Genomic DNA, 25,426 nt, shown 5'->3' with positions numbered 1-25,426 from the left:
GTTTATGTTGGAAGCGACAGTAAAAAAATTCGGGCCGGACGTAAAGCTGCAGCCTAGAGGAGCATCAAAACAAAAAGTGGGTCGTTGAAATGTGCCTCGTCCTGTCGTGAACTCGTGATTACTGATTAGCTCGGACTTAATCGCTGTCTAAGCCCTATCTTAAGATAAATCCAAAAAGCACCACCCGTCCCGTCCCCTTCCCCCCTTCCCCACCCGAGTTTTTTTTTAAACCCGCCACTTAACAGCTGCACAAGACAACCGCAACCGCAGCTGCTACTGCTAGACCAACACGCACTCTCGCACACAGCCGCGGGGCGGGCACAGTGACGCGGGCGGAGGAGCGGGCGCCGAGCTACGGTTTCCCTGATCCGGCGGGGCCGGGGAGCGGGCGGAAACCCTTTGCTCGATTTCGGCGCCGGAGGCGCAGTGCCGGTGTCCCCGAGGCCGGCGGGTTGGGAAGCTGGGGCGCGGCGCCGGGGTCTCAGATCTGGTATGACCGACGGCGGCGAAGACGGGAATGCGGCGGCGCCCAGGGGGCCCGCGCGCCGGAGGGGACCCGTGCGGACCAGCCTCGACGCCGACGAGTTCATCGCGCTGATGCACGGCTCGGATCCCGTCAGGGTCGAGCTCACTCGCCTCGAGAACGAGCTCAGGGGTCGGTTTCGTGGCCTGTCTGTTCATTTCGTGCTTCGATTTTCCTCACTGCAGCGGTTTCTAGGGTTTTGTCGTGATTTATCTGTGTGCGGTTTTCGCTGGTGTCAGACAAGGAGAGGGAGCTTGGGGAGGCGCAGACGGAGATACGCGCGCTGCGCCTGTCGGAGAGGGCGCGGGAGAAGGCCGTAGAGGAGGTAATCCCTAATTGCTTTCTAGTACAATCTATCGATCGTGCTACAATGTGGAAAATATAGTCTTCAATCCCTTGAGAGAGAGGGAGAGAAATGCCCCAAAAAGAAGCTTGTTGAGAGAAAAAGGAAGAATCGTCTGTTGCTATTTTAGGGATGTCTATTCCCTTCGTGTTGCATCTCGAAGTGATGTTGATTGTGGAAAATAGCCAGCTTGTGGCGAGCGAGTGAGCTAGGTTTGACCAGATTCCTCACAAGAAGAAAAAGATAAAAACAAAACTAGGTGTGTCCGACTGTAGTTTGAGTCCAAGGATTTGGATGTGTTTTGGCATTTAGTAACATTCAATTGTCTTACTCAGTTTGGTAGCTTTGACTTTTGACCTAACTTACATAACTGCAGGATAGAAATTTCTTGCCAGTCTTGAGGCAATGATATGATTATTCCTTTCCTCCATCTTTTTCTTTTCTTTTGTTATTTGCTTCAGAATACTTGTTTTGTCAAGACCTCGTGCTTTTAAGGCTGCCCAAAGTAAATTTTCTACAGAAAATTCATAATTTTAATTTGTTCCCAGACAATGTTGTGATCATGTTAAGTGTTTTCTTCATTTCCCCACATTCTTGGAGCTAATTTGTTACCTGCAGCATTGGCTTTCTGTCATGTGGCTTTGGTACCCTTTTGGGATTTTTATGGGATATTTGGTTTGAAGCAAAATATGGCCCACCAAACCTTACAGAATTTAGCATTGCAAGAAGTTTGTCACCAAAAACCCATAGGTTGTCCAAACATTGGCAAGACAATAGAAACTAAGGTTTCACTTGGCAAGGGAACCTTGTTGAATTTATGTAGCAAAAACAGATACTTGCCAAATCTGGTCAACCCAGCCAAATTCTGTTAAGGAAACATTGGCTCAGAATCTTGTAGAGCCTGTTTGTCATGGCCCATGGTACAGTGATCTAGTGCTTGTATCTTTTCCTAAGAGGGCTTATCTTTTTAACAGTTGTTACAACGCATAACCATTTGCTTCTAAGATATTTTAAGATTCTACTATGGTTTCATCAGCCTCAAACTACCATGGTCCTCTTCTGAGCTTGTACATTTTTTTTAACTAACGTGATACCAAGAGAACACTTGGGCATGTATACATTCTGCTGCATTATTGTATTTCCACGATATTCTTAGATCCCCAAATATATTTCTTGGAGCTTGGTTTCCCTTCATTTATGATTCTGATGAGTCTAATCAACTCAGTCATAGCATATGTACAGGTACCCTTCACAGTATTACCAATCTAAAGTTTAAAACCCACATGCTTGTAGGCTGTTTTTGCAATTTACATATTATGTTGCCATCCGTTATTAATTAATTAACCAAGGTAATGCCTCTTTTAAATTATTCTGCGTGCTTCAACTGAAATGACAAGATTATATTTAACACCAGAATTTGGTTACCTCTCTTGGTTCGACGCTGATAATTCCAATTAGAAGTAATTTCGCCTTGACGTACATGCGTACGCTGCTTTCATGCCAAAGAAAGTGAGTTGTATGTTTTTTTAAGGTGTGCTGTTAATTATTGATAGTTTTGTTTAATGATCTTGTCGCACAAGGTTGCTTTTCTGGGAGAGACTGAGTCTATGATTGAATTTTGTTTAATGGAGTGATGTTTTCAAGTATTATTTGGTCGCTAAGAACAAAGTGATTGTCAGGAGTCAGGACAGTAGCCAAATTTACTTCATGATGAAATATACTTATTTTGTGCCTCTGCACTTGGGTCACTGGAAGAATGGCACATTCAAGAAATGAAATAACTGATGAAGTGTTCCAGCTCATATGGGTTCTAAATTCCTTCACTTTGAAAGAAATATGCTGCTGAATTAGTTGCTATATGTATTTTTTTAGTAAAAAAAACTTGGATGCAAATAACTCCCTTTTTTTTCTAATGTGATTGTATTTTGGCGGCAGCTTACAGATGAATTGGAGAAGATGGCTGAGAAACTCAAGCTGACAGAATCTCTCCTCGAAAGCAAAGTACCACAGCTTGTCCTTACTTTTTGCTTGTTTCCTCTATTGATTGATGGAGGTTAACCAAGCCCAAAAAAATACCTGCAGAATCTTGAAGTTAAAAAGATAAATGATGAGAAAAAAGCTGCATTGGCTGCCCAGTTTGCAGCAGAAGCAACTTTGCGAAGAGTACATGCAGCCCAGAAAGATGATGACATGCCACCAATTGAAGCCATTCTTGCACCACTTGAAGCTGAGCTAAAGCTTTCTCGCCAGGAGGTAATACTTAGTCTTTATAGTCAGTTGTTCTTTATTTGTGTTTGTGCAGATGTCTTTCTTAGGTTTTTGTTACGTTTGCAAATGTTTCATGCCTCCAGTCACCCTGGATCATCTAACTACCCTTTTGTAATTTATCATGTACTCATTTCCTGTGGACAAAGTGTATGACAAGTTAAACCTTGTTTTCAGATTGCAAAGCTCCAGGATGACAACAGAGCTTTGGATCGTCTAACAAAACAAAAGGAGGCAGCTCTGCTAGAAGCAGAGAGGACCGTACAAATTGCTATGGCAAAAGCTGCTATGGTTGACGATTTGCAAAACAAGAACCAAGAGTTGATCAAGCAAATTGAGATCTGCCATGTAAGTGGGTGCATGCAGTTTATTCTCTATCATGAAAGACAATAACTTGGCATTCCAATTGAATTAGTTTAGTGCCTAATTGATTGATTTTTTTGCATTGCAGGAAGAAAATAAAATCTTAGACAAGCTGCATCGCCAAAAGATTGCAGAAGTTGAAAAGCTTAGCCAAACTGTGAGAGAGTTGGAAGAGGCTGTTCTTCAAGGTGGTGCAACAGCTAATGTTGTTCGAGATTACCAGCGCAGATTTCAAGAAATAAATGTAACAAACTATCCTTAGATTGGTTACTTCTTTTGCCATCAAATCCATGTCAATTTTTTTTACCCTTTTCACATGAACACTTGATTCATGCTTATGTTCATGATTTTATTAGGAAGAAAAGAGAACACTTGACCGTGAACTTGCACGTGCAAAAGTTACAGCAAACAGGGTTGCTTCTGTTGTTGCCAATGAGTGGAAAGATTCTAATGACAAGGTGATGCCAGTTAAACAGTGGCTTGAAGAACGTAGGTTCTTGCAGGTATGATGGTTAAACTAGCCTTTTCTTTACCAATGTACTTTGTTAGCATTCAACTCTGCAAAAATATGCATATTCTTTGGTGAAACTAAATGTACCACCTGTTGGACAAGGTTCTTTTCTGAGTACCATATGATAGGTACCATCCTTTGATAATTTCTTGTTTCTACAGGGGGAGATGCAACAACTTCGTGACAAGCTTGCCGTTGCGGAACGAACAGCACGATCTGAAGCTCAACTGAAGGTACATAACTTGTTTGTTACAGTTGAGCAGCCAGGTTGTGTTCTGCTGATTGCTTGCCTATTAGCTTTCTAGCTTGACATATAGGTGGAACTGTTACAGCCTTCATATTATAATGCAATCTAGCATTTGTTAAATGAGTTAGTTCAGATGAGCTAAACTTCTGCACCTTACTCAGGAAAAATATCAGTTACGTCTGAAAGTACTAGAAGATGGACTAAGGGGGCCACCAAGTGGCTCTAGTCGTCCACCTACTGAAGGAAAGAGCTTTAGCAATGGCCCTTCCCGCCGGTTATCACTTGGTGGAGCTGATAACATATCAAAGTTGTCTCCAAATGGCTTATTGTCAAGGAGATCTCCTTCTTTTCATTCAAGATCATCTCTTTCGTCAAACAGCAGCTTGGTTCTGAAGCATGCTAAAGGCACTTCGAAGTCATTTGATGGCGGAACTAGGTCACTAGATAGGGGAAAGGTCCATGGAAATGGAGCTCATTTACTCCACAGATCTACAGATGCTGTTAGAGATAAAGAGACTAATGATAGTTGGAAGGGCGATATGGATGAAAGAACTAATGATAGTGCAGTCAGCAATGCAGATGAGAAAAGTAACGAAACCACAAATAATAACTCAGCTGAGACAGTTTCTGGTTTCCTATATGATATGCTGCAAAAAGAGGTAATTTCTTTGAGAAAGACGTGCCATGAAAAGGATCAGATTCTAAAAGATAAAGATGATGCTATTGAGGTATGCGTCCATTTCTTATTTGTGCACTTTAGTGGATAGTTAGTTATATACCGATTATTATGAAGTTTGCTTATCTATTGTTGTCTGGCAGATGTTAGCAAAGAAAGTAGACACCTTAACCAAAGCAATGGAAGTGGAGGCTAAAAAGGTCAGACGAGAGGTTGCAGCCATGGAGAAAGAAATTGCAGCAATGCGTGCCAGTAAAGAACAAGAAATCAGAGCCAAGCGGCTTGGTACGAAAGGCTCTGGTAGTTCACAGCTGCTTCCTGGAAGGTACATTTTCAGGAATGCTACAATTTTTTTTATAAAAGTTTGAGGTCCTCATTATTGAAATGCTCAAAAAAAAATTTCGAACCGAATGCTCAATGCTTAGTATACTGTTTGATCATTGTTAAGGGTACTAGTCATTAGACTAGGGAGATTACACTTGTTAAGGGTATCAGTGTAATCTCACTAGTCTAGGGTTTTTCTCCTGTGTCCCCATGTATTCTATATATAGTCCCCCTATTAGGCCTCAATACTACAATCCAGTTCAGTCCCCCTTTATTCGTAACAATCATAAGTAGCTAAAATAGGTAGCCTAATACATATCTAGGAAGAGGTTGAGCAGTAAGTATCCTACATATCATTTTTACACTATCCATAGATGTTAGTTTTATTTCATGACACTTTCACTTTTATTTTCAGATATTCTCTTAGTTTTTAGTTCTCCATGTTTATCATTGCCATGCACAACAATTTGCGATACATGTGATCCTCATATAATGTCCTATTGATTGTGATAAATATAAGTACCATCAACAACTGTATCTTTGGTTTGAAGAACCTTTGTTTTCATATGGTGCAAGCTGGCGCAAAATGTCTTATCCCCCCAACAAAAAAATCCTGTTCTTTTTTCTAAATCATATTGAATTCTGTTCTATGCCTGCAGAAACGCACCACGAAGTGGGTCGATGCGCAACTTCCAGTGATGGCAGCACTAACACCAAGCAGCATTCTTGGATAGATCGTTTTCTGTTCCACCATTTGTTCCATTCATATCCTATTAATTTTGTGGCTAGAATCATAGCACAGTGAGATGACCCAACAATACCTAGATCAGGGTAAGAGTAGGCTCGGATCTGATGAGACCATTGTGAGAGTGAAGCTGAGCCTATGTGTCTAACCTTGTGGCGCGCCCTCTTGTTTCTTTTTATTAGTCCAGGCAGTGCACCTGATGCTTGTATAGGCTGGGGATCTTCGCATGCCCAATCTGTAATGTAGCTTGAGTGCTCGGTTACACAGGACACCCGTTGCCCAGGTTGTGAATATTGTATCCTCTCACATGCTAGTTTGCGCTGCTCTGTTTGCCCTGTGTTTGGGTTGGAATTTTTAACATGGCTTCTGGCTTGTCTGAGTTCTGTTGATTAAGTGGTGACACATTGTTCATCTGCATATGGTACATCTAGTGGCAACTGCCGACTGATATGTATCCTCTTCCTGTCTTCCATGTATGGCATGCTTCTGGATCGGGTTGGCATTGGGATATTGCTCTTCAAAAAATTCCTTTAGCACTGTCGGGAGTGTTTGATTTAGGCCTTGCTTGGATACCACAGCTCACCTATCTGTGCATGATTGTCATTGTCAAAGAGCTACGGTTTCGGATAATTTTCCAGTGCTACAATTTTGCGCGGATTCACATGTCACCCGAGTTTATGTGTGGACCCTGGATTCGTACGTAGACTTGCTGATCCGTGAGACTATTCTATGAAACTATTCTTGGAGGTTGTAGCTTGTTGACAGTTTTTCATATAGATTTCTAGTTTTGTGAAATGATCCAATAAACCTTTCGACGTGACAACACAAATTCACTAAGATAGTATAGTAGCAATTTTTTTTTTTTTGACTTCGTTCATTTGGCTGATAAGTTATTGCTGAAAGTACTGTTGATGATTTGTTGAGAGAGAAAAACATTATTCCGACTAAAAAAACAAGCTGAAAAGTACGGATTATAAGACAAACGAATAGGGCTAAAGGAGGGTGATGTGCCCAACTGGCTACCATGTTGTGGACCAATGCCAAAGGGCGCCTAGCTCAAACGGTTACGTGACCCAGTGGCACTCCTCAGGTCCTGGGTTTGACTCCCCGTGGGAGCGGATTTTAGGCTGAGGTTAAAAAAATCTTCTCGCCCGTCCGCATGTGCCAAAGCGCAGTGGAAGACCCCGGCCCGGTTCTCACAGGGTAACGGTACCTCCTGCGTCAGGATGGGGGCGGGGGTTCAGGGGTTTTCTCGATCCGTGTGAGAAGATCTTCTTCTTAAAGGGAAAAACCCGGGGGCCGTCATAACCCCCGCAGGTCGAGTTTTTTTTTATGTCGTGGACCAATGCAAACTTAAACTCCATTCTCAGTTTAACAAATTGTCCTCAAACTGTGAGCTCTTCAGCTCGAATATTTCATTTGCAACCTTGGGAAATGCCCATTACAATTTGAAATTGAACTTTTCAGATGTGGATATCAAAAGGTTAATTATTTTTCTTATTATTCTCTTGCTATTGAGCGAAATATTTTTATAGATTCACCCAATTGCATTAGGTCGCTTACTTATTTCCTAAAGTGAACATTGGTGCCACAATTTTTTTTTTCTTTAGGCTTCTAGAACCGTTTCTGAATTATTGCTCAATTAAAATGTACCGTTAGATGTCCTAATTGCTCTTTACCATTTAAAATGTACCGTCTCAGATTTTCAGTGCTCCAGTTTAAAAGGGAAAAATAGCAATAGCAATGAAATAACGTGTTCCATGTAGAGATAAAAAATGTTCCAAAAATTGGGGCTAAGAGATCTTTTTGGCATGTGAGATGTGCAATGATCAAGGAACAAAATCTAATGTTCGAAAAAATCAGGTACGATTTTGTCCCTCTTTTTCCATCATGTAAGGATGAATTTGAACTATTGGATTTAAATTGAATGGTTAGAAAGTTGATAGATTTTTATAGGTGACAATCAATCAATAGATAAATAGATAGCCTCTTCAAAAATTTTATGCTTATAGACAGCTGCTTCCTTATGGGGAAATCTGCTCATCTGGTTCAGATCCTAGAATTAGCACGGGAGTAAAAAGTTGAAACAACATTATTCAGTAGAGGTCATCAATAACAAGATGCATGTGATGACTATGTCAATTTTAAGATCCGTCAACTTAATCTTTTAAGTTCATCAGCGTAGAGTTGAGTTTACATGAGTGAATATACATGTATGTACGTGCGTTTCACATCTGTACTGTGCGCTTAAAAAAAATACTATATTCGTCCTAAAAATCTTGATGTTTAAGTTTTGACATTAATTAGACTATATTAAGTTAGGATAATTTATAAAGAAGATTATTAACATTTATGATATCAAATAGGTATGCTATAAAAATATATTTTATGGTGATATTTTTAGTAATATAAAATTGGTATTTAAAAAAAATAAGATACTTTGATTTAAGACAAAACTAAATGTCTAAGACCAGAGGTAGTATGATTTTGCGGCATGGTTGGAAAAAAAGCTGTTTCTAGATCGCAAAGAGTGAAAAATGAAGAGAAAGGGACGAAAACAAAAGGACGATTCTTCTCGTGCACTAATTCCTCGCAGACCGTTTAGCCTCTGCAGTTATATGCCCGCCCCAGCGCCCGGCGCCGTGGCGGAGGCCGTCGAGGTCAGCTCTGGCAGGCGAGCATCCTGCGCCGTGCGGCCATCATGTCTCGCGGTCGTTCGCCGTCGAAGGTACATTATCCATCCTCACCAACTCTTTGATGTCGATCCTTTGGATTGTGATAAGAAGACAAGGCTAGGAGCATTTTGGCCAAGTAGCTTTACCTGTAATACTCAACGGAGGATCTTTTTAGGGCGGCACAACTCCTTCTGGACACAAAACACAACGGGGGATCTTTTACTATTTCCGATCCAGCGAGTGCCGTGTTAGGATCAAGTGGCGCCCTGCAGTTTGGCGCACCAGTTCAGTGAAATGCCACACAGTGGCAAACTGGTCGGTACAATTTAGCATCAGATGGAGAAATCTGTGCAAAGCATGCTTTGTTACAAGGTTTCCCTAACTGCCAACCTTGCGCCTGAAGCCATATGTCGGTGATTCATTTTTTTAATTTTGTATAACAAAACATTCATCCCTGCTATACTATCATGAACTCTTCTTTGTTTATTGAAACCATTGGCATTACTACTACTTGGTTTTATTGCTTCCATATATAAAAACAGATGTTAATTTTTGTTTTCAGGTAGCACCACGTGTTGTCTTTGAGCTGACATCATCTGAAAGACTGAAATAGTCATCTCCAGCTGTTGGGATTCTGTACATTGCAAATACTCCTCGCTGAACTGCCCTAGCAATCCTCAATTTTCATTGGATGCCCACCATGCAGTTTTCGAAAGACCTCACTGAGACAGAATACAAAGTTCACCTGGTGAAGATAGATAGATATTCTACAAACAAAGAGTACCTAAGATCTGTGGCGTTGTATAAATCAGAGTATATCTCCTATGGGACATTTGACGCGGCTGGATATGACTGGGAAGTCCGTTACCATCCATTTCATCCTGATTTGAGCAAAGAGTGGATAGCATTTCGGCTTGGGCTGCGTAGCAAAGTGTGTGAGAATGGGGTGAAGGCGACTCTTCGATGTCAGTTAGTTGATGTGACCGGAATTCTCCCACCATTTGGAGATCAGCGTGCCACCTACAGATACACGAAGCAAGAGGAGTTAGGACCACCAATTTTGCTTCTAACACATGAGGAACTACTAAAATTGGGTTATCTAAAAAATGATTCCTTGGCTGTGGAATGCGCAATCAGTGTTTGGAGAAGCCCGCGGGGAGCAGGAGCTAATGTTCACCCCAGTGCTGGATTGCCGTCCACCGATTTGCACCAACAGCTTGGTGAACTACAGCAAAGCCATAAGGGGGCTGACATCACACTCTTTGTTTCAGGTGAATCTTTCATGGCACACAAGATCATACTCGCCGCTAGATCTCCCATCTTCATGGCTGAATTCTTTGGGCCGCCCATGAAAGAGAGCAGCTCGGGTGTCGTCGATATCAAGGGCATCGAACCAGCAGCCTTCAAGGCTATGCTCCATTTCATCTACACCGACACATGCCCCGAGCTCGCTCAACAGCACGGCAGCGACATTGGGCATCAAGAGTCGATGGCCATTGCACAACATCTTCTTTCAGCTGCTGATAGGTTTGGACTGGACAGGCTTAAGCTCATGTGTGAAGACAAGCTTTGCAGTGGCATCAACGTGGGCATGGTTGCCACGAATTTGGCTCTCGCGGAGCAGCACAGCTGCTGCAGGCTAAAGACCAGATGCATCAAATTCATTCTTGATTCTCCTGCAAATCTTGAGGCTGTTTTGGCAACCGAGGGTTACAAGCACCTCGTGGCAAACTGCCCATTTCCCATGACTGAACTTCTCAGGTCTGCCGTTGAGAAGAGGTAGGTGTTACTTATTGCTAAACATTTGCAGAACTTCAGCAAACCTTTTTTGGAGGCCCCTACACCTTGCCGTGACTAAGCAAACTGTGGGCACCTGAAATGCATATGTATGGTATTTCTGCTGCTAGCACTGAAGGAATTTTGCAATAATCCTGCTGTCCAAGCGAGCCAACCTCCCGGAAAATTCAAGTATCTGATATGCAACTGTTGCACTTTGCTGAATTTTCATTTGTATTGGTATATTATGCTAAATAATTCAACCGTACCAGTCAAATTTTGTGGTATTTGCTCTATCAAAATAACAAAACAATACAGCCATATCTGATGGCTGTTGAATGTTGAATAGAATGATTTTCAGTCGCATGGATGTGGTTCCAGTATGCTTTGCCAGAATAATTCTGTTATACATTTTTTTGTCGACGAAAAGTGATACATACATTCCATGATAACTGTTAGATGCATATTTTTTTTTGTCAATGACAAGCGTGCCAACGTAACATCTTGGAGAAAATGAAGTATCTTTTTTTTTCTTCACGATCGTGCCGTGGTACGTTTTTCATTAAGCAAAAGTAGAGTTTGTTACAACCTGAGCTTGCTACAGTAACCCCGAGACCAGCGATGACAAACCACACGTGGTTGTGATTTACACAGTAATATTTTGCGACAAACAAGCTAAGCACAAGGCTTAACTATCCTCGGCGTCAAACCCGACCAGATCCAAGTTCATGGCCACCGGATCGAATCCGTTCCCAAACAGCGCTTCCAGTGCCTCCTGCATGTTGGCCGACAAAGGGGACGCAAAGGTCCCCCGAAACTTTTCAACGATCCCATCGTCCACACCGTTGTAGTTGACGGTGATACCAAGCTTCTGCTTCAGGACATTCTGCACCTGTAGCTTGGAGTTGGCCGCGCGGGGTTTCCTAGCGATGCTGTCCGCTATCAGTATTAGGGATACCTGGAAGAAGGAAGCTGATGGCCGCAACGCTAACTCGCCCGTATGGCCAAGAGCGTATTTTGGTCTCGCTCGACCCCGAAGGTACGGGCTCCGTCTCGCCCGACCCCGAGGGCGCGGGCTCAGTCACATCTGACCCCGAGGGTGCGGGCTCCGTCTCGCCCGATCCCTCAGGCACGGACTTCGCCTCGCCAGACCCCTCAAAAGGGGATTCCGCCTCGCCCAACGAATCCGTACCGCCTCCAACCACTACGAGTCTGAGAGTACGAACCCAGGGTCAAACTTCTAACACCAGAAGGGGAGTAGGCGCGTCTTGGCATGACCCGCGGCCACGACAGGCCATACCTGAGGACTCACGTCACCAACAGTGTCGGGCGTGCCGGCGCTATGCTACCTAATCCCCATACGACTTCCGATGGGAGTATCTGCAAACCGTGTCGCCCACCGGAATGGAATGGAGCGCCACGACCGGCTGATGACGCCCACGTATAGCGCCAGTGATGAACAGGGTCGCGACGTGGAGATGTCCCCGTCATCATCTACAGGACCGCGGGACCCGCGTAAAGGAGATGAAGGGCACCGCGACCCCGGAGTCCTTCTTCCTCCTTGCTTTTCTCTCTCTCTCTCTCACTCTCTCTCTCTCTCTCTCTCTCTCTCTCTCGTGTAACCTACGCCTTCCCCTTCAACTATAAAAGGGGAAGCAGGACGCCCACGAACGGCTCAAGGCTAAAAGGAACTGATTTCAACTAGACTCAACTCCATTCGATCCTTCCATCAGAGACTTGGGACCTTCTCCCTCTCTCGCCCGTTTGTAACCCCTACTACAAACAAGTGTCGGTAACACAAGTAGCCTTAAACTAGACATAGGGACATTCCGCCCGAACCAGTATAAACCCTTGTGTCCTCTGAGCACACCATCCTGGCCAGACGTGCAAACACAAATTTACTAGTCGATGGTTTGAAACACCGACAGTTGGCGCGCCAGATAGGTGTCTTTTGCGCGTCTCGTCGTCCGAAACAGGCCACGGATAGCTAGCCATGGCGTCAGCTGGGTCCCGGGCGTGCACGTGCGCTTTGGGAGCCTAGATTTCTTCGTCACCGTGGAGGCAGAGCCGGCGTGGGCTCCAGTCATCGTCCAACTTCTTCGCTCCACCGGCCTCGACTCAACCGTCAAGGCCCTCGAGGAGCTACCGCTGCACACCCCGGAAGCCCGTGCCCTCGGGAGCGGCCAGCTCCTTGCTTCAATTATGGGAGGCTGGAGCGCCAGCTCGACGCCTTCCTAGGACCCCAACCGTCCTGGGAGGACCTGCGTTGCCTCACCTTCTCGTTCGCCAACGTCATGACGCAGCTTGCTAGAGGGGAACCGCTCTCCCTGGAATACCTCTCTCAGAGCGCCTCGACAGCGTTCCCGTTCGGTTTGCGCAATGCTGCAAGGACCATTGGTCACCTCGTGGCACAGCGCATGCACCCATCCCCCATGGATGACAAATTCATGGGTATGACGAACTATGTCGCGGAATCTTTCCACGACCTTCTTGCGGGAGATTTAGAGACAATCTCCGACTCTGACTCTAGCAGGGGAAGTCATCACCCCTCACGAGAATGCTTCATGGCAGGCACCCCCGAGGGCCACGTCGAAAGCGTCCATGAGTCAAAGGTCCTTCTTTGGTTTTGGTAATTGAGTGACAACCTAGGTGGACTAATTGTGTTTATGTGAGATACACAGGTGATTAGTCCACAGGTACATATGTGTGAGCAACATATGCCATGAAGGTGAAAATGGCTTGGAGATGTTGCAAAGCTCACACATGTGATGATGAAGGAGCTCATTGCACATGAGACATGACATTGAGTCATGTGATCAAGGTGGAGAAGATCAAGACAAGACTTGGCTTGATGGACCGATTGCAAGCGTGAAGGGCAAGTCGGAGGCTTTGGAGCGATGGACCGCGTGGCGATGAAGCTTGAGCAAGACTTGGCACCGATGGACGAAGGCAACGGTGAAAAGCAAGTGATGTCAAGATCGCTGAACCAATATGATCACGTGATGATATGAAGTGGATCATATCATTGTTGATCATGTTGGTGCATGTGTTGCATCAACATTGAAGGAGATGGAATGGAATGCGCAAGGCAAATGTATAACCTAGGGCATTTCATTTCACCGGTCATAAGTGTGTAGAGAAGTTGATGACCAGGTTTAGGATAGATGGCCGTACTATCAAGAGGGGCAAACTTGTTTGCATATCGGTCATCTAGTGCCACTCGAGTGATCTAACTTTGCATCGTCACTAAGATTGAGTGGCGTGGCAAGTTGAGTGGCTAATCCTTTGGAAAATGATTGTGAAAAGCTAACACACATACACATGGTGGTGTTGACACATTTACAATGGAGATGAAGTTGGAGTTGATGTTGATCAACTCGGTGAAGAAACGGAGATGAGAAAGGTCCCACAGAGTGGACCGGACTCTGGTCATGCAGTGACCGGACGATGAGGCTCAGTGTCCGGTCAGTAGTGGCAGTCAGCGTCCAGCGTCGGTCTGTCGATCAGACACTGGCTCTGAAAGTGACGGATGTTGGAGGCAGTATCCAGTCCTATTGTCGGACGAAGCAGTGTCGCTGGAGAGTGACTGGACGCTGGGGCTACGTCCGATCAAGACCGACCGCTGTAAACGATCGGACGCTGAGGGTCCAGCGTCCGGTCAGTTGAAGCTGCTACGTCTGGTCTGAAGATAACCATTGAGATCAGAAGAATGCCGTTGAATGCAGGTGACACGTGGCAAGTATCGCGTGACCGGACGCTGAGGTCCAGCCTCCGGTCGATCCGACCGGAGCATCCGGTCGACCCGACAGTTGCCCAGTGAAGGGGTAACGGCTAGTTTAGCCCTTGGAGCTATAAATAGAAGTGGCCTTCGGCCATGGCTGGTGCTGAGCACCTTGGGGGACTTTGTGTCCATGCTTGGGAGTGCTTAGGAGCCCTCCATCTCACACATACTTGATAGTGATCATCCGATTGTGTGAGTGAGCGATTCTAGTGTGATTGCATCGTGAGGTTGCATCAAGTGGCACTAGGTGATCGAGTTGCAAGCCGGTGGTGCTTGTTACTCTTGGAGGTTGCCACCTCCTAGACGGCTTGGTGGTGGTCTCCGTGGAAGCCCGTAAGAAGCTTGTGCGGCGCTCCAGAGAAGTGTTTTGTGAGGGGCACTTGTGCTCGCCCCGCGGGAGTCGCGAAGAGCAACTTTAGTAAAGCGTGTCATTGAGCTACCCTCACCTTCAGGGTAGGTTCTTGCGGCGCCCGACGTGCGGGCTTGGCGGGTGATGCCAATTAGCCGCCGAACCACCAAGTGAGCGGTCAATACAACGGGGACTAGCATGTTGGCAAACACGTGAACCTCGGGAGAAAAATCATCGTGTCAACCTTGTTCTTCCCGTTGGTTTGCATCCCCATTACACAAGCTTGCAATTACTTTTATACATTGTGCTTGTGTCGTTGCTCTTGTAATTAGTTAGCTTATGTAGCTTGCTATTTACCTTCTTGCTTGTGTAGCATAGAAGTAGCTCCCTTGCGTGACAAATTTGGTTTGTTTAACCTTGTTAGTCACATTGCTTTGTTTATGTAGCTAAGTATTTGCGCTCACTAATTTGGCATTGGTTGCCTTGTTATTGAGCATTGCTAGTGAGCTTAGTTGGCTTTGTGCGTTTGCTTACTAGCATGTGTAGGAGCTCCCTTGTCGCTTAAAGTACTAGTGGCATAGGTTTGTGTGACCTTGCTCTTAGAATTGGTTAGGAGAGCTCTAGCTAGCCCGGCACCTTATTGCTTAATTAGTACCTTTGCAAGGTGCTAGTGAACATAGATAGAGGGGTGTAGTCTTGGCTAGACCGATAGTTTTAATTCTGCACTTGTTTTGGTTAGCCAACGTGATTAAGTTTTAAAAAGGACTATTCACCCCCCCTCTAGTCCACCATCTCGACCCTTTCAATTGGTATTGGAGCGAGGTCTCTCATTTGTGGTCTTCACCGACCCGAGAGGATGGCGTCTAATGGGCTAGATGTTTGTGAGGCTCATATTTTTTATGGCACAAACTTTGCGCTTTGGAAAAATCACATGCTTGATCATTTTCGTGCAAAGGGACCTAAATTTTGGTGGGTTGTCACAAGTGGTCTCACCCATGTCTTGGACCATAGAAATCTCACCAAAGCTCAAAGAGTTCTCTATGAATTTGATGCACATGCTTGTTGTTTTCTAATGGATGCTTTAAGCTTTGATTTGATGAAACAAGTAAACATCAAGGGAACCGCTCATGAGATATGGGAGTCCATCAAGGAAACCTTCGGTGATTCCTCCACATGGGATGATGGCAAATTTAATAAGGAGGATGAGCCCAAGAAGGAGGTGCATGAGTGTGTTGAGCATAACCACAATTTGGTGATTGTGGAAGATTGCTCCACCTCATGGTCAAGTGATGATGATGATGATCGATCTACCACTAGTTCACTTGACAAGGTTGATGATGCCACAAGTGTTGCAAGTGATGATGCTACCCCATGCACACTTGTTGGTGATGATGGTTCATGCTCAAGCCATGATGAAGATGCTACTACAAGCTCTCCAACTACATCACCACATTGCTTCATGTCACAAGGTGACACCAAGGTAACAAATGATAATGTGGTTGATCATGTTGATTCATATGATGAGCTTGTTAGTAGACTTGCTAGCATGACCATGTCTTTAGAAAATGAGAAAGCTAAAACATTGAACTTAGAAAATGAAAACTCATTTCTAAAGAACTCTTGTGAAGAACATAAGAAATTACTTGATGCTTATAAATCTTCACATGATGAGCTAAAATTGAATCATGAGACACTACTTGCATCTCATGATGAATTATTAGAACAACATGCTTCTCTCATTAAAGTGTTTACAAAGAAACTTAAAAATAATGAGAGCTCATCACATGGATCAAATGATAAATTGCAAAATGTTGCTAACCCTTGTTATGTAGGCGAGAAGCATGTATCCACCTCTTGTGATGATTTATTAGATATGCCATGCTCTTCACATATAGATGCTTGTTCTACTTCTATGTCTTATGAGACTAACCTTTTGAAGGAGAACAATGAGCTCAATGAACAAGTGAAGAAATTGAGCAACAAGTTAGAGACGTGCTACAACTCTCAAGTCACCTTTGAGCATATGTTGAAGACTCAAAGAAACTTTGATGACAAGAGTGGCATCGGCTTCAAGACTAGCAAAGTCAATCATCAAGAAAGCCGCAATGACATAAGTGGCATTGGCTTCAACAAGAGCAAGATCAAGGGCAAAAGATGGGGCAAGAGAAGATATGAAAGAGAGATGAAGAAGCAAGAGCAAGAGAAGCTCTCTCATTTCACGTGCTTCAAGTGCCATGAAGTGGGACATCTTGCAAATGGTTGCCCCAATGAAGAAAAGCTCAAGTTGAAGAAAGAAGAAGAGAGGCTAAAGCATGTCAAGTGCTTCAAGTGCCGCACTTGGGGTCATCTTACCTCAATGTGCCCAACCAAGCAATTGGTGAAGCAACTAGAAGAGCCTCAACCAAAGCCACAAGTTGAGCAAGAGAAGACACCCCAAGAGCAAATCAAGATCAACCATGAAGATGGTGGTGATTTGATGATAAAGAAGAAGAAAACAAGAAGGGGTGGAAAGGCAAGGCATCCAATGCAAACTCAAGATACCAAGATGATGAGCAAGAATAAAGATAAGAAGAAAGTCTATGCTCACATCAAGTGCTTCAAGTGTGGAAGTGTGGGACACTTTGCCTCTAAGTGTCCTACCAAGCTTGAGAAGAAGGCTCAAGCAATCCATGAGAGGCAAGGCAATGAGAAGCACCACATGAGCAAAGAAGAGAAGGCTCAAGCAAAGAGAAAGTGCTACTCATGCCGGGAAAGGGGACACATGGCACATTCATGTCCCCTAGGTGATATTTCTAAGCCTATTTCAATTGTTGATAATAATGTGCTTAGAAAGGATGGTAATGGTACCTCTATGGTTGCTATTGCAAAACATCCCTCTATTCACACTAAGGCTATGCCCAAGTATGTTGCTCCTAACTTGAGAGGACCCAAATTTGTTTAGGTACCATCAAAAAGTGGATGATTGATTGTAGGTACCATTGGCATTGGAGACTTGATTCAATTGATTTCATATTGATCATCATATATTGAGTCAAGATATGGAGCCTAGTGCACATCCAAACCCAATGCCATGACAAATTGAGTGAAGTCCAAATATGCTACAACATACAAGTGTCAATTTCAAGTTGTTGGTGATTCATTGGATATATTTGATGACTTGCAAATAATTGAGTTGAAGCTTGCTAGTTGGATGATCATGAGCTAACCAAGGTATATCTCTTGTTGATCATTTCATTTGGGTGCATATGAGTTGATTGAATTGGATAAATATGCAAAGTTGCTTGCTATAAGTTGATTGAATGGATAATTGCTTAGTAATCAAGTTTAGATTGATTTGTGTTGGATAAATTCATAAGATGACATTTAGTAAGTGGATTGAATGGATTTATGTCTTATGGAAGTATTCAAACAAGTTAATTTCAAGTTTGATTCATATTTGATGAAGTATAGCTCAAGTGATTGAAATATGTCCTATATTGAAAATCTGAGTGAGCTGTGATCTTAGCCATGTTTGAGAAATCAAAACTTATTGGATTGGTATGAAAATTGGTGTACATGCTCTAGACTTATGGGATAAGATGCTGTAAAATTTTCATGAGAATTGGATAAGAAATACTTTAGTTTTGGAGTGGATCTTGTCAGCTATAGTGTAGCAGTTTTCAGCATATAGCAGTGGTGGAAGAATTGAAATATGGCAGTAATATAGAAGTCAAATGAAGCTCAAATTTTTACATCTGCTAGATAACTTAGTAAAGAATATCTCCACCAAATTTCGTGGTATTTGGATTTGTACTTTGGGAGATATGCTTATTTCTTTGAAGGGTACAAAATCTGTCAGAAAAATGACAAATGTTGGATTGATCTAGAGTCACTTTGATTGAAAGGTCCTCAAGTTGGAAACATGTTTACAAGTGTTTGAGGTATCTAAGTTTGGTTTTGAGATGATCTAAAAGCATGACAAGCAAAGAGTACAAGGCCATTTGATTGTAGAGTGTACTTTACACACATTCGGTACTCAAGATGAAGATCAAGATCAAACTCAAGTTGAAGATAAAATTTAAGTTCTAGATATCATTAGAGATCATTTAGTAGAAAGAAAAGGACTTAAAGAAGGAATCAAGGTTACTCATCAAGTTAAGTCCATCACTTGGATCAATCAATCAAGTTATTTCAAGTGAGTGTCAAGAATGGTTCTTGGAGAGAGGTCACTTCTCCCTAGTGTAGGGGCTTGCCGCCTATGCGTAGGTAAACCAAGTGTGGTACTTGAAAGGCTAACATGGAAGTGGTGATCCGAGGAACATTTGAGATGCTTAGTTGAAGCAATCGAAAGGGTTGATCAAGAAAAGCAAGCAACACCCAAAAGAGAGCTAATCATGATATTTCAAGTGGTATTCTCACGTTGATGCTCTCATGCAAGCATTGATTAAAAGATAAAGCAAGCCAACCACAATAAGAAAGTGCACTTGATCATAAGTGGTATTCATTTCATATGGGTGAAGACTGAAATTCAACATGGTATCTATTGGTCTTCACCAAGCTTATAATTGGACTTCACATTGCTATTGGAGTAATGAATTGGAATCTATGTGACTATCCTCTACTCCAACATAGCAAAGGTATTATTGTAATGTGCATGATCATTTCATCCCTTACTAGTATGCGGTTAGTGCATATAGTACATGCTTCATAGGATCATGCATAACAAATGAAATGCTTAAATTCATAGCCTACCACTATTGTTTGAATGATTACTTGATCTAGTGGTTAGTACATGAATTTGTTTATGAGCTAGTGAACCCAAGTACTTGACTCAATTTGGATTGCTAACAAGTGACAAGTACAACATTGGCAAGATAACCCTTGCAAGAGGTGTGAAGAAGCTTGTCATTGGTTCAAACCGGACTTGAAAGCTTAGGCAAATCAATTTAGTTCAAGTCAATCATAGAAGCTCATGATAGTGATAAGAGTACAAGCACAAGACAACAATGCAAATGGATATCTAGTTTGTTTGTTTCAAATAGTATCTAGACTCAAGTATTTCATCAAGAATCTACAAGTTATGTCTAGATCAACTCACAAGTGATATCTTATAAGTGGTACTCATGAAGATAGCAAATGTTTAAGAAGTGGTTTTTATTGATAAATCCAACAAGTGGTTCCATACTAGAAGATTCTTTCAAGTGATATCACATCTACACATAATATCAATCATGCAAGAAAATGGTTCCATAAGTGATCCTCAACTTTAAGTGATCATCAAATGAAGAATGCATCCCTCAACTACAAGAGCTCAAGTGTATCAATTGGATGACCCATGCTATCACAAAGGGGAGTTGTCACACAAATTGATAACAAGATCAAAGAATCTAAGTGTGGTATCTCAAGAAGCCCTATACAAGATACTAGTAGTACAAGTTACAAGTGGTATCTACAAGTGGTGTCATTCCAACAATCAAGTGATGTCCATAAAAAATGCAAGATTCAAGCCTCAATCATCTATCCCAAACGTATACCTTTGCATCAATAAGAAGCTCACCTTTTATGGAAATTGATGACAAAGGAAGAGAGATTGTACAAAGATATGAAAGCTTTGAGATTGAGATTATACAAGGGGGAGAGATAAGATATAAAAGCTCAAAGAAGTAGAGGTTGGACATGGACATGGACAAAGAGGGAGCAACATTGAAGAAAAGAAATGGATCAAAATTCTTGGACAAGAGAAGCACACAAGTAGGGGGAGCAAGCTCATGAACTTTGATTGATTGCATTTGATATGTACATATTCATGTGCTTGCTTGCATTGCATAAGCTTTCAAATTCAATATGCATGCTTGTGTGGTGTATGCTAGTTGTAAAACTTGAATGATGATTCGATAACTAGCATGCATAGGATGATAGCTAGACACTTGGTATGCTTTTCAAGTAATGCTAGTACCTTGCTTTTAATGTTGATCTCACAAGGTATCTAGTGCTTTTATTTCCAAGTGATATCTAGCTAACCATGGTGCTAAGGATGAACTTAAAGGTGCAACTCCGATTGGTACACGCTTCAAAGGTTTATTCTATACACCTTAGCATCATTTTGTAGTAATTACTCTCCCACAATTTTAATCTATGCATATGTGCGAGCTTCAAATCAAACACTCTAGCACATATGTAGGGGGAGCTAATACTACCATTTTGGGTTTGTGGTACTTGTCCAAAATCATTTATACATGGTAAAATTGCTTGGGCAAGCAACATGAATCCAAAAGAGCTTAATTTCTATATCTTTGTAGAGTTGTCATCAATTACCAAAAAGGGGGAGATTGAAAGGTCCTTGTTTGGTTTTGGTAATTGAGTGACAACCTAGGTGGACTAATTGTGTTTATGTGAGATACACAGGTGATTAGTCCACAGGTACATATGTGTGAGCAACATATGCCATGAAGGTGAAAATGGCTTGGAGATGTTGCAAAGCTCACACATGTGATGATGAAGGAGCTCATTGCACATGAGACATGACATTGAGTCATGTGATCAAGGTGGAGAAGATCAAGACAAGACTTGGCTTGATGGACCGGTTGCAAGCATGAAGGGCAAGTCGGAGGCTTTGGAGCGATGGACCACGTGGCGGTGAAGCTTGAGCAAGACTTGGCGCCGATGGACGAAGGCAATGGTGAAAAGCAAGTGATGTCAAGATCGATGAACCAATATGATCATGTGATGATATGAAGTGGATCATATCATTGTTGATCATGTTGGTGCATGTGTTGCATCAACATTGGAGGAGATGGAATGGAATGTGCAAGGCAAAGGTATAACCTAGGGCATTTCATTTCACCGGTCATAGGTGTGTAGAGAAGTTGATGACCAGGTTTAGGATAGATGGCCGTACTATCAAGAGGGGCAAACTTGTTTGCATATCGGTCATCTAGTGCCACTTGAGTGATCTAACTTTGCATCGTCGCTAGGATTGAGTGGCGTGGCAAGTTGAGTGGCTAATCCTTTGGAAAATGATTGTGAAAAGCTAACACACATACACATGGTGGTGTACACTTGGTGGTGTTGGCACATTTACAAAGGAGATGAAGTTGGAGTTGATGTGGATCAACTCGGTGAAGAAACAGAGATGAGAAAGGTCCCACAGAGTGGACCAGACTCTGGTCATGCAGTGACCGGACGCTGAGGCTCAGCGTCCAGTTAGTAGTGGCAGTCAGTGTCCAGCTTCGGTCTGTCAATCGGACGCTGGCTCTGAAAATGACCGGATGCTGGAGGCAGTGTCTGGTCCTATTGTCAGACGAAGCAGTGTCGCTAGAGAGTGACCGGATGCTGGGGCTGCGTTCGATCAAGACCGACCAGACGTGTCCGGTCGGGGTCGGTACCTTACTGTAAATGACCGGACGCTGAGGGTCTAGCGTCCGGTCAGTTGAAGCTACTACGTTCGGTCTAAAGATGACCGTTGAGATCAGAAGAATGTCATTGAATGCAGGTGACACGTGGTGAGTATCGCATGACCAGACGCTGAGGTCCAGCGTCCGGTCGATCCGACCGAAGCATCCGGTCGACCCGACAGTTGCCCAGTGAAGGGGTAACGGCTAGTTTAGCCCTTGGGGCTATAAATAGAAGTGGCCTTCAGCCATGGCTAGTGCTAAGCACCTTGGGGGACTTTGTGTCCATGCTTGGGAGTGCTTAGGAGCCCTCCATCTCACACATACTTGATAGTGATTATCCGATTGTGTGAGTGAGCGATTCTAGTGCGATTGCATTGTGAGGTTGCATCGAGTGGCACTAGGTGATCGAGTTGTAAGCCAGTGGTGCTTGTTACTCTTGGAGGTTGTCACCTCCTAGACGGCTTGGTGGTGGTCTCTATGGAAGCCCGCAAGAAGCTTGTGAGGTGCTCTGGAGAAGTGCTTTGTGAGGGGCACTTGTGCTCACCCCGCGAGAGTCACGAAGAGCAACTTTAGTAAAGCGTGTCATTGAGCTACCCTCACCTTTAGGGTAGGTTCTTGCGGTGCCCGACGTGTGGGCTTGGCAGGTGATGCCAATTAGCTGCTGAACCACCAAGTGAGCAGTCGACACAACGGGGACTAGCGTGTTGGCAAACACGTGAACCACGGGAGAAAAATCATCGTGTCAACCTTGTTCTTCCCATTGGTTTGCATCCCCATTACACAAGCTTGGAATTACTTTTATACATTGTGCTTGTGTAGTTGCTCTTGTAATTAGTTAGCTTGTGTAGCTTGCTATTTACCTTCTTGCTTGTGTAGCATAGAAGTAGCTCCCTTGCGTGACAAATTTGGTTTGTGTAACCTTGTTAGTCACATTGCTTAGTTTGTGTAGCTAAGTATTTGCGCTCACTAATTTGGCATTGGTTGCCTTGTTATTGAGCATTGCTAGTGAGCTTAGTTGGCTTTGTGCGTTTGCTTACTAGCATGTGTAGGAGCTCCCTTGTCGCTTAAAGTACTAGTGGCATAGGTTTGTATGACCTTGCTCCTAGAATTGGTTAGGAGAGCTCTAGCTAGCCCGACACCTTATTGCTTAATTAGTACCTTTGCAAGGTGCTAGTAAACATAGATAGAGGGGTGTAGTCTTGGATAGACCGATAGTTTTAATTCTGCACTTGTTTTGGTTAGCCAACGTGATTAAGTTTTAAAAAGGACTATTCACCCCCCTCTAGTCCGCCATCTCGACCCTTTCAACGACGGAGGGGCTACTCCTGTGAATGACCCCGACGATGATGTAGGGGCCCCGCCTTGCCTACGGGTAGAGTAGCTGACAGCACGCTAAAGACCGTGACACCTGAAGACCATCGGGCCCATCGTGAGATCCGCACGCTGCTCGAGCACGCGGCGGTACGGTAGGCGGAAAGCTCGCTGTCTCAGCGACGTGAGCTCAATGCCAGTCAGCGCGCATCTTTGAGATGACATGGCCGGGACATATCTATCCACTAGGCGCCACGTGACGGTGGGGGGCTTGCTATGGTCTCGGTGCATGAGCGTCTTGGCTCCAACCGTGACGCACGTAACACCCTAGACGCCCGTAGGCGTGAACTGGGGGACAAGAGAGAGGAGGCCAGCCATGGCTACCACCATCATCGCGGTGGATGCTATGACAGTGGTGAGGACTAGAACCCAAGCCTCGATCTACCGAGGCCCTAGGCTTTCAGCCGGTACATCCTCAACGTAGCTTTCCCGCCACAGTATCGACCACTAACCAACATCCCGAAATACACCGAGGAAATGAACCCCAGCTTGTGGCTTGAGGATTACCAGCTTGCTTGTCAAGCCGGTGGTGTGGATAGTTATTACTTCATTATGAACAACCTTCCCTTGTTCCTGGCTAATTCGGCACAAACATGGCTGGAGCACCTTCTGCCCAACCGGATTCAAAGCTGGGTGGACTTGAAAGAGATCTTTTTGTGAAATTTCCAGGGCACCTACGCATGCCCTAGGAACCCTAGGATCTGAAGAATTGCTGGTTTGGGGAATGCAATGAGTTGCCCAACATTGCCAACGCCGACATCATCGAAGCCTTCCTGTCTGGGACCACCTATGAGTCCCTGGTCCACAAGCTGGGACACAAGGGCCCTTGGACCACCAAGGAGCTCCTTGACATCGTGACCAGCCACGTCTCAGGCAAGGAGGTGGTCATAGCGATTTTCGACCACCCCAAGGGCAAAGCAAAGCAGGACGAGGACACTGGCGAGGGCGCCTCCAACCGCCCAAACAAGAAGAAGAACAAGCAGTGACACGGGGGCTCGCTCATGGCCACTGCCAAGCGGAAAGGCGGTCGGGCTCCCACCGAGGGTGCTCCCGACCACTTCGAGAAGCTACTCAAGGGGCCATGCCCGAACCACGCCTTCCCCATCAAGCACCTATACAAGGACTGCGCCCTCATGAAGCATTTCCTGTCCAACGGCTCCAAAAAGGGGGACCAGGGGAAGAAGCCTGAGCCAGCGATGGACGACGCTGAGGGGAAGGATGGTGGCTTTCCGATGCCTGATGGTTGCCTCATGATCTTCGGTGGGGCGGTGGCTTATGACTCCAAGTGCTGTCAAAAGCTCATGCGTCGTGAGGTTTACATGGCCGAGCCAGCCATGCCATCTTTCCTTCGGTGGTCGGAGCCCACCATAACCTTTGACCGATCCGACCGCCTAGAGAGCATCCCGTAGCTAGGAAGGTACCCGCTCGTGGTTGACCCAATCATCGGCACAAAGCAGCTCACCAAGGTGCTGATGGATGGAGGCAGCGGCCTCAACATCATGTATGCCGAGATGCTTGATGCCATGGGCATCGACCGGTCACACGTCCGACCGATCAGGGTGCCTTTCCACAGCATCGTGCCAGGGAAACAAGCCATACCGCTCGGGCAGATCGACCTACCCGTCACCTTTAGGGATTCAGCCAACTATAGGATGGAGACCCTCACCTTTGAGGTGGTCAGGTTCCACGAAACCTACCACGCCATTCTAGGATGACCGTGCTATGCGAAGTTCGTAGCCATCCCCAACTACACTTACCTGAAGCTCAAGATGCCAGGCCCGCGTGGGGTCATCACTATTAGCACCTCCTTCTAGCGTGCTTACGAGTGTGAAGTTGAGTGATGTGAGCACGCCTCGGTGATTATCGCCTTTGAGGAGCTCATGGTCATCAAGGAGGGGACCGCCAAGGAAGCACCCAACTCCAAGCGGTTGGCTGGATCTTTTGAGCCCGCGAAGGGCGTCAAGGAGTCCTCATACACCCCAGTAGCTCTGAGGACAAAGTGGTGCACATTGGCACCATGCTTTCCTCCAAATAGGAAAGCTTTCCTCCATGCCAACATGCATTTCGAGGGAAGTTGCCAAGCATGCCTTGAAGATCAGGCCAG

The 25,426-nt window shown here is 44.5% G+C and overlaps 2 protein-coding genes across 2 annotated transcripts; both read left to right on the top strand.

Annotated features, from left to right (window-relative positions):
- Window positions 1-237: 237 nt before the first annotated feature.
- LOC136527664 (microtubule-associated protein 70-3-like) lies at window positions 238-6,380 on the top strand. Its single transcript, XM_066520453.1, has 11 exons — window positions 238-655; window positions 763-848; window positions 2,802-2,867; window positions 2,949-3,119; window positions 3,309-3,479; window positions 3,583-3,738; window positions 3,851-3,997; window positions 4,167-4,238; window positions 4,414-4,980; window positions 5,072-5,253; window positions 5,912-6,380. The coding sequence occupies exons 1-11, from the start codon at window positions 493-495 to the stop codon at window positions 5,949-5,951; spliced, it is 1,821 nt and encodes a 606-aa protein (XP_066376550.1). The 5' UTR covers window positions 238-492; the 3' UTR covers window positions 5,952-6,380.
- A 2,992-nt stretch (window positions 6,381-9,372) lies between these two features.
- Window positions 9,373-24,308, top strand: LOC136525920 (BTB/POZ and MATH domain-containing protein 1-like). Its single transcript, XM_066518746.1, has 3 exons — window positions 9,373-10,451; window positions 11,347-11,446; window positions 24,021-24,308. The coding sequence occupies exons 1-3, from the start codon at window positions 9,373-9,375 to the stop codon at window positions 24,306-24,308; spliced, it is 1,467 nt and encodes a 488-aa protein (XP_066374843.1).
- Window positions 24,309-25,426: the final 1,118 nt, after the last annotated feature.

This window comes from Miscanthus floridulus, chromosome 19 (genome assembly GCF_019320115.1).
Source record: "Miscanthus floridulus cultivar M001 chromosome 19, ASM1932011v1, whole genome shotgun sequence".
Lineage (NCBI taxonomy): Eukaryota > Viridiplantae > Streptophyta > Magnoliopsida > Poales > Poaceae > Miscanthus > Miscanthus floridulus.
The sequence above is the reverse complement of the archived record's forward strand: the minus strand, read 5'-3'. Positions and strand labels throughout refer to the sequence as shown.

Coding starts and splice junctions, on each gene's coding strand:
- LOC136527664 (XM_066520453.1), top strand. CDS start 493: ATGACCGACGGCGGCGAAGACGGGAATGCGGCGGCGCCCAGGGGGCCC. Junction 849..2,801: donor GGGAGAAGGCCGTAGAGGAG/GTAATCCCTAAT, acceptor TTTTGGCGGCAG/CTTACAGATGAATTGGAGAA. Junction 3,739..3,850: donor GCAGATTTCAAGAAATAAAT/GTAACAAACTAT, acceptor TGATTTTATTAG/GAAGAAAAGAGAACACTTGA.
- LOC136525920 (XM_066518746.1), top strand. CDS start 9,373: ATGCAGTTTTCGAAAGACCTCACTGAGACAGAATACAAAGTTCACCTG. Junction 10,452..11,346: donor AGGTCTGCCGTTGAGAAGAG/GTAGGTGTTACT, acceptor CTGCACCTGTAG/CTTGGAGTTGGCCGCGCGGG. Junction 11,447..24,020: donor GCCGCAACGCTAACTCGCCC/GTATGGCCAAGA, acceptor TAGGAACCCTAG/GATCTGAAGAATTGCTGGTT.